At 40.1% G+C, this 12,314-nt stretch overlaps 1 protein-coding gene across 1 annotated transcript in view; it reads right to left on the bottom strand.

Annotated features, from left to right (window-relative positions):
- Nucleotides 1–1,067: 1,067 nt before the first annotated feature.
- The window catches only part of EDAR (ectodysplasin A receptor), an 87,906-nt gene continuing 76,659 nt past the window's right edge, over nucleotides 1,068–12,314 (bottom strand). Inside the window, exons 6-12 of the mRNA XM_056862010.1 lie at nucleotides 7,832–7,918; nucleotides 5,918–6,046; nucleotides 4,997–5,071; nucleotides 4,619–4,691; nucleotides 3,431–3,590; nucleotides 2,181–2,241; nucleotides 1,068–1,440 (exon numbers count right to left, since the gene is read on the bottom strand). Coding sequence (XP_056717988.1) covers nucleotides 1,121–1,440; nucleotides 2,181–2,241; nucleotides 3,431–3,590; nucleotides 4,619–4,691; nucleotides 4,997–5,071; nucleotides 5,918–6,046; nucleotides 7,832–7,918 — 905 coding nt within the window. The 3' untranslated portion in view covers nucleotides 1,068–1,120. The remainder of the gene's footprint in view (nucleotides 1,441–2,180; nucleotides 2,242–3,430; nucleotides 3,591–4,618; nucleotides 4,692–4,996; nucleotides 5,072–5,917; nucleotides 6,047–7,831; nucleotides 7,919–12,314) is intronic.

Below are 12,314 nucleotides of genomic sequence, written 5' to 3'. Positions count from 1 at the left end.
AACTTCTGCGTCTTATTCTTTCTGCATGTAAAATGTGAATGCATTCAAGAACATTCTCAAAATTCACCTATGCTTTTATATTTTAGAGAAGAATTGTAATGGTGGTCAAACTGTTTTTCAATCATTTGTCAGCAATTATTTATCTTCTCAGTGACTACTGCCTGAATAATTTCTATCACAGTTATCTATGGAAAAAACTATTTTGGCTAAAATAGATCAGAAATGCAAGGAACAAAATGGATATGTGCCTTTGTCTTCTGTTTGAGACCATATCTTTAGGTAGCTGGAATGTTGAAATACTGTCTATAAAAAGAGCTTGGATATTAAAAAATTAAAAATGTAATAAACTTAACTGTACAAATTTATGAACAGCACTGAATCTCCTTCCTCTGCATTGACCTAAGTCCCTCACATTCCCACCTTTAGGACTGATTTATTCCTTTCTGAAGCATTAAAGACGACCACATAATTTTACTTAGTGAAGCACCATATTCATAAATAATGTCTGCTGACTTTATAATTAGCATATATTTTCATTAGTAAATGTGAATTATGTGCAGACCACACATGCCCAAGCTATATTGTATGTTGAAATGGGAAGACTTAGACTCAAATGTGGTAAAAACTGTAATTCAACTAATCTAAGTCAATATAACTTAATTCTCACGCTTGCTGACTTTTAAAAAGCAAATGCTAGGTAGGTGTAGCAAAACGGGCACGCTTCTTATCTGTCTCCTGCAGTACTATATCTGATGTTGGTAGCGACTGTTGCAGATTGAAGCAAATCAAGTCACAGCAATTAAATTGGATTTCTTCAAAGCCAACCCTGACATTGGCAGCTGATCAGTATCTGTGCTCGTGAGCCGAGCTAGAAATTAATCTCTCTTTTTCAGGCCAAGTGATTCCAATTCAGGAAGTCTTCAAGCTGAGGTCCTTCGATTTGGTTGGTGGCAACCAGTAACAAGAATTGGCTCACTTTCTTCTCAGAGCAACAGAAATGCTACTGAAACCTGAAAGCCATCCTCTGCTTTCAAGAGTCTGTCCCATTCTAGGACCCGCGGCTCCAGGGTACTGTATTTCCCACAAATCCTTTTGGAAATGAAGATCGCCAAGATGCCCGTCATGAGGCTATAACTGGATCAGGCTTAGGCATCACTTGCGCCCACTCCAAGATATCTGCACAGAGAGACTCCACAGCATCTAACCGTTCAATCTGCACTAGTTTCGTCAGCAGTTCTGGAATACTGTAGCCGGCGGTACTAATACGGTCAAAGAGCTGCATGCCGTCCGTCATGCCTCCGATTTCATCACGCTTCAGTCCAAAGCTCTCGGCAAGGTGACGCCATGTCTTCACAATGGCCTTCTCTGTGTTATAAGTAGAGCTGAGCATCCTGCTGGTCTTCTCTAGGCAGTCAAACGGAAGCTCTGTGGGACTGAGACCTGGAAAGAGAATTTATTATCAGATTCAGTACCCGCTCTTCCGAGTTGAACATTATATACAGGTGAGTTCAGTTGTGTCCTTACTGTATTGTAGTTACCAGCCTGCATAGGCCAGACTTGTCAGAGCTTGGAAGCTAAGTAGAGTTGGCCGTGGTTAGTACTTGGATGTCAGACCGCCAAGGAAAACCAGGGGTGCTATGCAGAGGAAGGCAATGGCAAACCACCTCTGTTCATCTCTTGACTTGAAAACCCTATGGGGTTGCCATAAATTGGTTGCAACTGGATGGCACTTTATCGTTATTAGTGTTACTGTTATCGCTGCAATAACCCCTTAATTTTTAGCATCTGCATTTTCCCAGTAGTGGTTATTTTTCTGATATAGTTTAAGAATCACTTGTTCCTGACGTTATATTTTTTTCAATTTCACCTTGCAATGGTACACTCTATTTAAGGCCAGTAAACAATTTTGATACAGTTACGGAACTGGGCATGATTTCAGAAAGATATTTGTCTAAAGCTCTAGGCCAGCTTTGGTACCAGAGTATATATTATTTCCTCAGTAGTTCAACCAAAGTTCTCCCAAAATTAACTTTTTAAAAAAAATCCCCTCAGAGTTGAATATATCTAAATCTATTAGTTGTGATATATTAACTGTTTTGAAGCTACAGCCTAAGAATGAAAAATGATAGTGTTATAAATTAATGTTTTTTTGCTTTATGTATTCTCTTTCCTTCACCTACCTTCTGCAACACTGCATACGTTAGTATACAAATCCAGAATCTTTTTCCTCCGGCTTTGAATCTAAGGAAAATAAAACACACACAAAAATGTTTAATTTAAAAGAGGACTTAGTTGCTTCCTTAGAGATGTGTGAAGAGATAAGCAGAGACATGTCAAGTCAGTTAAATGTATCCTTCAATTACAGAAAAGGGGTAGAGATTTAATGTTAGAAGCAGAATGCAGCTTCCTGTTAGTCTCAGGGATTTCTTTTTTTAAAGAAGTTGTCTATAATGTTTGTGACATCTGAGGAGTGGCTCCACATAATTTCTAGTGGCAAGAGAGCACAGAAGAGCTTCAGTGACCTGAGGTGTTCTGTGTGTCTTCAAATTACTAATAGAACCAGAACAACTTATACAAGATAACTGCAAGGCCATTGTTCAGAAGGTTGCAGGAATATAGTAGCCTTGAGAATAGTTTACTTACTCTTTTTTTGAATACAGTCCTGGACTAATTAGAAAGGAAAGCTCAAGAGAGGCCAAAGTTAATTGAGGGAAGAGCAGCAATAGGCCAAATAAATGTAATTGTGTTTAATCATATTTGTGGAGCTTTCGTAGGAAGCTAGTTATATCAAAAGAATAAGAATTTCTGTTCTAGAAGCCTGCCTCCATGTTGTACACTTTTGAGGCCCCGGAAAAGTCAAAATGGCAGCAATGAGAACACTGGACTTTCTAAGAAGAGTTCACATTTCTTTCGCACAAGATTATCTTCTTTGGATCAGTGGCATTGTGTAAAAAAAAATCAAGTGCACACTGTACACGGATTGTGCATGGGTTCACTGTAACTTGTGAACAGGGCTCCAGAGTGTGCTTAAAGGATAGAAGAAGCAGGGAATTAAGGTAACAAGATCCAGTGAGAAAAGAGGGTTGGGTAGATGTTTGCTGGTGGAGATGAGGGATATTGAAAGGCAAGGGAGTTGTGGGCCCAGGCCAAGTGGGGGATCCAGAGGACCGGCCCCTCCCATAGGGGTAGCCCACCCACCCCCAGCCCATTGGCCCAACATGAAAATGGTAGGGTTTCGCTCTAATAATTTTTTTAATAGTTTCATCCATTAGTCTTCAAGTGCCTCTGAGCTGAGCTTACATTCTCAAAATCTAATGTGTTGACTGATAAAACTGAGCTTTACGTTTGTCATACAGAGTCAAAAGTTCCAAAAATGGCTTGTATTGTTGGGTGTGAAAACACTTGTATTGAAAATTCAGAGGAGACTTACGCCGGTTGATTTATTGCTTGTGTAAGATTTATCCCTAGCCAAATGTACTAGAGATAACAAGCACAGCTCTGGAGTGCCTTGCTTGTCAATCGCAGCTTCTTCATCGCTGTCCATGCTACGACTTAAAAGCCGCTCATTTTCTGAAGATCCATCGTTTTCACTGAGAAGGAAAACATAAGGAAGAATTGCTTTTCTAAATGACAGCATATAGATCTCCAGCTATGCCTTTTCCTTAAAGTTTATTCTGTTATTGTGATTATTTAAGTATATGCACAATGTATACAAGAGCTATATTGAGCCCTTAGTAAAAACATCATAGTGCAATAACAGCATAGTGCAATAACAGCATCACAACAGTGCTTTTTGCATGACAAATAACTGGGCAGTAATTGGAAAAGAAGGTAGCAGAAACCTTCCACTTCAACAATTGCATCTTGTATCATGTCTTACTTTCGAAATTAAAGATGAACAAGATTTTTTTTCTAGTTATATGCCCTTATGCTGCAATCGGTTTCAGGTATAGTAATGTGGATGTGCCAAGAAAGTTTCTCCTACTTGAGTGCTGTACCCATTAATTTACTTTCAATCAAGTTTCCATTCCTTGGCAGATATAGATTGTCTCCTTCCATTTAAATTGATAGGGCTCAACCCATATGCAAACGATTCTTGTCTGTATCTAGTCATACACAAATCTGACCCAAAAACTTGTTTTAAAGCATTCAAACAATGCAATTTAACTTCTTTTAAAGAATGCTATGATGCCCACTGGAGATCCAGTGTTGTGTAGTGGTTAAGGTGACAGACCTGCGAAACCCAGGTTCGAATCCCCACTCTGCCATGGAAACTTGCTGGGTGACCTTCAGCCAGTCATACACTCTCAGCCTTGACCCTAGTGAGTATTTGGATGGGAGACCTCCAAGGAATACCAGGGTCGTACTGCAGAAGTAGGCAATGGCAAACCACCTCTGAACGTCTCTTGCCTTGAAAACCCTATGGGGGTTGCCATAAGTTAACTTTGATGGCAAAAAATAATAATAATGATGCCCACTTCTAGATTCTGCTTAGATAGATCAAGCTTATTTCTCTTGTTGTGCCATCCACTTAAATCAAGAAAATGTTTCTTTCTGATCTCTGAGGACAATTATGTTTCTTTCCTATTTTCAGCACATTTGCTTGAATATCACATACCTTTTGACAACCTTAGCTGGTGTTGCTGTCAGCTTTCCAAACTCATCTTTCTCTGAGAAAATCACAACATTTTCTGCAAATGTAAAAAAAAAAGTTATAACTGTCAAAAACATTGCATTTGTGAATACAATGGTTTCCGTTGCTTCTTGGTAAGGGCATTTCAGTACAAATCCATCAAAATGTTGGGCTGAGTTTTAATTATTCTGAAGGAATTGAGTTAAATTCTGGCCTGCACAGATGCTTTCCCACTTATTCTTCTACTAAATGGAATTTGTGTTCAAGCAATTAAAATAATAGATTTGTGCAGGACATTGCATTAGAGCAATTTAAGCCCCGTGGGATCTGGTGTGTAAAAAGGAATTATGAAACAGCTCAAACCTTGCACTTCTTTTTTTTCTTCCTGCATATTGGCCTGGGCTTCCACAGTCTTCACTGAATGGCTGGTGCAGCAAGCTGGAATATAAAGACATGTCACTGTTTAATGCTCCTTCTCAGCAGTGTTATAACAGTACAACTCTAAAACAGAGTTACCCCCTTTCTAAACCCAATGAAGTTAGGATTGTGCAGTAAATATAGCATCTCAAAACTGGAATTCTTTTATTGACTGGGCAGTAAGGGTGTGCAAAAAAACCCCAGTATATTTTGGGTTTATTGGGTGCGATTTTTTTTCGGTACACAGGAAATAAGCCAATTACCCATTCTGGTAAATGGGTATTTCGGCTTTATTTCTGGGTTTCCAAAAATTGGGTCTATTATAGTCTATGGGGATTTTTTCAAAGCTCCTGTGGGGGCATTTTTGGAGTTAGAGTCACCACATTTGCAGTATAGCTGCAAGGGTCTCTCCTTAGATGGTCACTGAAGTTTGGTGAAGGTTGGGAAAAGGGGTCCAATTTTATGTGCCTGCAAAGGGCTCACCCCATCCAGGCGAAAACCTGTTCTCTATCTGAAGGTTGCCCTGAGTAGTGGCTGTGTTTCCCCACACTGTGACCATTACTTGAAATCAGATTTTTGATGACTGTATTAAACGACAGTTCACAGGGAGACATTTGCCACCAAAAGAAATGTTTCTATCCCTTATTTTTCTTGCATTTAAGCGGTTTTCCTCAGTTTGGAAGCTAATTTGCATGGACATTATGCAAAATAGTGATTCCCAAAAGCTGAACAGATATTCGGCTTTTGGGTAGATTCCCAGGTTTTGTTATTCGGCTGAAACGAAACTCGAACATTACTGAAATGGCTAATTTTGGGTTTATTTTCAGTTTGGGTTTATTGATATGCACAGCCCTACCGGGTAGTTACCTTGAGCTGAAGTTCTGGTTTTCACAATGTAAAACATGATGATCAGGACAATAGCAATAGCCATGATGAAAATTGTAGACATAGCAATGATAAGAGCAGTAGCAAGATGTCCTTGTCCAGAAAGATCTCCTGGAGTCACAAAAGAGAGGAATTATTAATACATACACCCCTTTATGAGAAAACTGGAAAAGATTAAATAAAATGAAACCAGCACTAAACTAAGTGTCCGGATACATTCACATTTAACTGGAAGAATAAACTCTGCTGAATTCAATGTAGCTTACTTCCAAGTAAATGGGTGCAGGACTGTAATTTAAGACTTTAATCCATTGGGCAGCATAACTCCCGACTAGATATGTGTAGAATTGAGTTGGTAAGTTTACAGTTCTCTCTCTCTCACACACACACACATATTCCTTCCTCAGACCACACTCCTGCAGATAAACTGCTCATTTTAAAAAAATCATATCCTGACCATTGGTTCCCATTGAGAAATAACATCCCCAGGGCCATTTTGGGTTGGGAAAACAGCATGTAGGCAAAGGCTGAAGCTGCTCTTCCTCCTGTGCTTGGAAACTTAATTCACAGCAGCTGGCATCTGACTGAGATTATGAAAGCCAAGTTGGGGAAAACCTGACTTGTGGAAAAAGTCACATCTAGTTTGACCCTTTAAGCATCTGTCAAGGTTTGGAAGAGGTAGCTCTTCCCTCAGTTGAAGGGAAGACACAGATATAACACAGAAACAGCTGCTGAGGGGCAGACAGATAGTGTTATGAGTTGGCTGATGCATTTTGAGGTACAAATTTTACAAAAATGCCATACGCCTCCAGTGCTCTCTCCACCAAAGGAAAATAACCCAGGTAGATGCTTTCCCTGGAACTTCTCATCGCTCAGAGAACTGGAGAGCAGGTAATGATGTCTTTCTCTTTGTAGTGTTGGATTTGCTTTGTGTGTGTGCTATGCTGATTCCAAAATATTTGGCATTAGAAATTGGACCTAGAAATTGGTTTTAATTGGTCTGAGGTTATCTTAATTCAAAGGGCAGAACTGTCCCTAGCTTTGCACGTGAACAACAAAAGCCATGTTCAGCAGGAATTTGTCATGCACTTGCAGATTTAGACAGGGGCCAGGGACTCTTGCTACCACTGCGGGGTGGTGATATGTTTTTTATGTATTTGTACTCATAATAATATGTTTTAGCATAAAAAAGATAGCTCCCATGGCTGCAATGCATTTCCACATTCCAAATAAGCCTCATCGGATGCTAGAGATAAAGGAAGCTAAATTAACTTCTAGATTGAAGATATGCATCGCATTTGCAAAGTTCATCACAAATTCATCCCTGCTAAAGCACCAGTGCTCTTGGCTAAAGAAATCATTTTAATCCTCATCTAAATGCTGGCATCCAATTCCAGGGCCTGCTAGTGGCAGACCCGTAGATAAAAGAAGCTCAGACATCTAAGAAGAAGAAGAGTTGGTTTTTATATGCCGACTTTCTCTGCCACTTAAGGGAGAATCAAACCGGCTTACAATCACCTTCCCTTCCCCTCCCCACAACAGACACCCTTTCAGGTAGGTGAGGCTGAGAGAGCTGTAACAGAGCTGTAACTTGCCCAAGGTCACCCAACTGGCTTTTTGTGTAGGAGTGGGGAAACCAATCCAGTTCACCAGATTAGCGTCCGCCGCTCATGTGGAGGAGTGGGGAATCAAACCCGGTTCTCCAGATCAGACTCCACCGCTCCAAACCACCACTCTTAACCACTGCACCACACAGCTTTGAACTGTGCTCCTCCGTAGATAAGAAACCTCACAGATCTCCTAGTCAGTGCCCACTCCACCTGTGTGCCAAACATTCCACAAGCTTAGAGATGGAGATTTGCTGAAGGTAAAAGGGAAACAGACAGATTTTCTTACCTTTGTGCACATGCTGGAAAGGCGAACGAGTGCTTGTTCCAGAAGTACTTGGGAAATTGACTGACACCCCAGAAGTAACACCTGTACCTGCAATAACAAACACACACATTTTCTGGTTAACTTTGTAAAATCTGAGCTGTATATTGCCATGTTGATAAAATGACAAGAGCTTCCTTGAATAGCCTCATTCATTTTAAAGCTAACCTTACAACTGAAATCTCAACAGCTTCTGTGCAGATTTATGGTGCTTTGTTGCAAAACAAACATTTGGCATACATTTTCCTCTGATGCTTGCCAACTGAACGCTAGACTGGGAGAATTACAGTGCCTTTCTGGGCATGTTTACTCATTGATTTCAATGGGACAGTTCTGGTAAGGGTACATTGGATTCTAGTAAGTGTGCATAGGCCTTAGATGCAATAAAAAAAGAACAAAACCTGTGAATTTAGCTGTTTGTTAGGCTGAAGCTTTAGTTGGAATACATAACAAAACAAGTCTCTTTAGGGTATCCAACAAATAATCGCACTGCATCTTTTTAATGATGCAGTTCTTCACATGGCTAATATATCTTCTTTCTGTATACTTTTTATGGTTCTGTTTAGTAGAGTTAACAATTAGAGAAAAAAAACAAGGCTGACTTCCTAGCATAGATGACTTTAGAAAGGAATGAGACACACTCATGGATGGATAAGTCCATCTGTGGCTACTAGCCATGATAACTAAAGGCACCTTCCACATCCAGAGGCAGTAAACCTCTGAATATCGATGCAAGGAGGAAGCGTCAGGGGAAGGCCTTGGCCTTTATGCCCAATTTGTTGGCCCCAAAGGGCAATGGGTTGACCACTGTGTGTTCTTACATCTGAAAAAATGGCTTGTTTTTAGAGCCACTTCACTTAGCTTTTGTGTTTATTGCAGCTGCCAGTCGTTGCTATATAAAATGCATAAAGTGTGAAAGGGAGATGTACATTTCCAAACACTTGGAAATATAGAGTGCTAGTGCCCCAAGGAACTGTTGGCTGGCAAGATCTCAGTGGAGTATGTTCATTATTATGTTTTTTTGTGGGGGGAGAAGCACATCACCTTTCACACTCAAGCACTGGTATGTTACATATGAAGTGGAACATTGTCTTCAGTGCCTGTGGCAAAAGAGACGGTAGTACATACAAACTGTCACACAAACAGCCCAGTCTAGAAGAGAACATGGAGCCATTTGCTGAATGCACAACAATGATTTATCTTGATTTTCCCAACTCTGACACCTACACTTGCATTTGACTTGTTAGGTTCCCCTGAGCATAAAACGCTATATGGAATATTGAGGGGGGGGGGAATCTGAAAGGGAAGAGTCCTGCAGTATGCAAAGCAAGCCTAAGTAAAATGAGTCGAATCTTATGACTCCCTCCTCTAAGTCTTCCTTCAACAGAGAAAGACTTCCTCTAATGGAGAATTACTTCTTCTGATGGAGAAAACTCTGTCTTCGTTGAAGGAAAACTTGGTGGAGGGAAGTCATAGGATCCAACCCAATACATTTTTTGCATTGGGATCTAAAATATTGAGTTGTATGTAGCTGAATGGGTGCCTTTTCTGGATTCCATTATCCTGAATGGGTACCTTTTCTTGATTCCGTTATCCTGACAGTACTGTTCTAAGACTGGGAAATATACATATTGGTAGCACAGCTAAGTGAAAAAGAAAGCAACAGATTGTTCACTATGGAACAGAATAGCTAAATTATTAATTACTTCTAGCACCACTTCAGAGTTTGAATCCCCAGTAAAGATAGAACAATAGTTAGAAGTCTGTGGGACTGAATCATTTATTCGGATAAATTTGTGCCACATTTAAAAAAAATAAAAGCTGTTGTTTTGCAGCTCTGGAAAGTATAGAATTTTGGCCCAGCTCCACCTGACAAATTTGACAGGAAATTAAGTTCTCTAGTAGTGCATGAAAAATGCCTCATGAGTTATGAAGCAAAGAAATGTGCTTGCTCTAAATGAAATGTACCTTTTCTAATAAAATGAAAAATTATTACACAATATAAAACACCCCAGACAATGATAAAAACAAATACACTTTTTTAAACCTGGCCAACAAAGTACACAGTTCATTGATTTTGAATGAATTTTTCCTATAACTTTGGCAAAAGTACCTTCCAAGCCCTGCTAGTTCTTTGGTATAGTAAAAAGTATATGTTCTTTTATTACATACACTTTTCATTTAAAACCCAAATTGTTCCCATTTTAATGAAATGTTTTAGAGTGTTTTATTTAGCTAGCCCTTTTCAATATATACATATCATGACTGACTTCGTGCTTCAAGTTATATAAATTTGGAAGAAGGGCATGCCTGATATCTCCAGGCATTTAATACTTATATATTAAGATGATCAAATGAATCAAAGAATTGGTTCCTGCAATCCTTCTTCACCCTTTTTCTGGGAAAGCTCTTATAAATTCAACCTCTTTTTATTAGGGTTACCAGCTCTGGGCTGGGAAACACCTGGAGATGTTGGAAGTGGGGCCTATGGAGGTGGGTTTTGGGGAAGGGAGGGACTTCAATGGGGGTATAATCCCATAGAGTCCACCTTCCAAAGTGGCCATTTTCTCCAGGTGAACTGATCTCTGTTGCCTGGAGATCAGTTGCAATAGCAGGAGATCCCCAGCCACCACCTGGACGTTGGCAACCCTATGTTTTCTTCTTCCATCTGTTTAAGCAGCAGTTTAAGCAGAGGATCTCAGGGTGTGTACACTATGTTACATAATATAATCATGCAGACCACAGCCCTACCAAAGCAGGGCTGCCCCCACCACTTGGAAATGGCTTATACTCTTCTTCATATTGATATTTATGTACACAATGTATACATCCCCCCGTGTTATTAAATTCTCTGTAGATGTATTTATGTGAGAGGGAGAAAGACACAGGGAGAGAGGTAGATGTACACAGAAGTGGGCTTCTGCATTCTGATCTCTGTGAATTGGGATCCACATACACAAAAGTGTCCAGCATAAGTTAAAGACCCCATATCCTACAAACGGCTTTTCACAAGGATCCAGCTGGGGTGTGCATGGTCTTAGCAGATGTTTGGCACATTCATCTTTGGCAGTCATCCCCTTCTCCTTATATGAGGGCATGGAATCCAGGTCCCATCTCTTCCCCAGCTCCAACAGGTGCTTGGCACTGTCTAAGCTGAATGTATCAACTGTCTACTGGATGCCCATGTAGATCAAGTCCTGCCGAACCACTGTGCGTTTTAGCCCTTTGCTATACACAGCAAATACGGATTATGGGTAGGGTTGCCAGGTCCCTCTTCACCACTGGCGGGAGGTTTTTGGGGCGGAGCCTGAGGAGGGTGGCGTTTGGGGGAGGGGAGAGACTTCAATGCCTTAGATTCCAATGGCCAAAGCAGCCATTTTATCCAGGTGAACTGATCTCTATCGGCTGGAGATCAGTTGTAATAGCAGGAGATCTCCAGCTAGTACCTGGAGGTTGGCAACCCGAATTATGGCTTAAAGGGTTTAGTTTTGGGGGTTTTTACACTCGATGGTACCAGCTTCAGTTCATTACAGAAAGTAGTCATAAAATGTCTATACTTTGTAGTTTGGTATCAGCTAGGTTGATGCAAATGATATGCAAATGACAACATGCACCTAAAATGTGGACTTTAGAGAAATGGTCATCTTGTATTTTTGACAGGAGAAGTTACACATTGGTGCAATATTCCTTGCTGCAAAATAGTATCTTGTATCCTGTATCTCTTAATGCTACATTTTTCGCCTCTTACTTTCATCCAACTACCCCAAATTAATTCCTGGTTTTTGCCATTGGGTCATTCCTTGTGTCGTATTTAGTTCCAGGAGAAATGGGTAATGCTCTTAAATTATTAGTGTATAATGTAAATATAATAAAGTTACCCTGTCTTTTGAACCAGAGAGCAAGGCCAAAATGTTTATCAAATCCTCTGCTATTGAACCTGTCTTGAGCATTTTACCCACTGAGGTTTTGATCTTCATTGTTCAAAAGCATGGGAATGTTCATAATTTGGGAGTGCTTTATCCTATTAATCAGGCTTTAGCAACATCTATTTGACAGGGCACCAGGTCTGTGAAATTCCTTACAGTGCACTAGCAATGTGACTTAAGATAGCGGAGGCATCACACAGTTGTTACAAGTTGTAACAGGTCAACAACAGTCCCTGTCCTCCCTGTTCCATTGCATTTCAGTTAGCACAGGCAAAACATATGCTACATTGTGTGCTTCTAGATTATCCAACAGGCTACGGCTTGTATAATTTTCACGCAAGCTACACTATAATTTTTTTGCTATATCCATCAGTTCAAGCCTATATTAATGAAATCACCTGCTTTCTTCAATTAACTTTTTTTTTCATATATTCGAATAGGTGTACATTTTGTGTGCTAGAAAGTAACAGGGGAGTTGCTGAGACCCTATTTAGAAGACATACTTACCCTGACTTTTTCAT

The sequence above is a fragment of the Euleptes europaea genome, chromosome 16, assembly GCF_029931775.1.
Source record: "Euleptes europaea isolate rEulEur1 chromosome 16, rEulEur1.hap1, whole genome shotgun sequence".
Taxonomy (NCBI): Eukaryota; Metazoa; Chordata; class Lepidosauria; order Squamata; family Sphaerodactylidae; genus Euleptes; species Euleptes europaea.
This window is presented reverse-complemented; position numbering and strand designations above follow the sequence as displayed.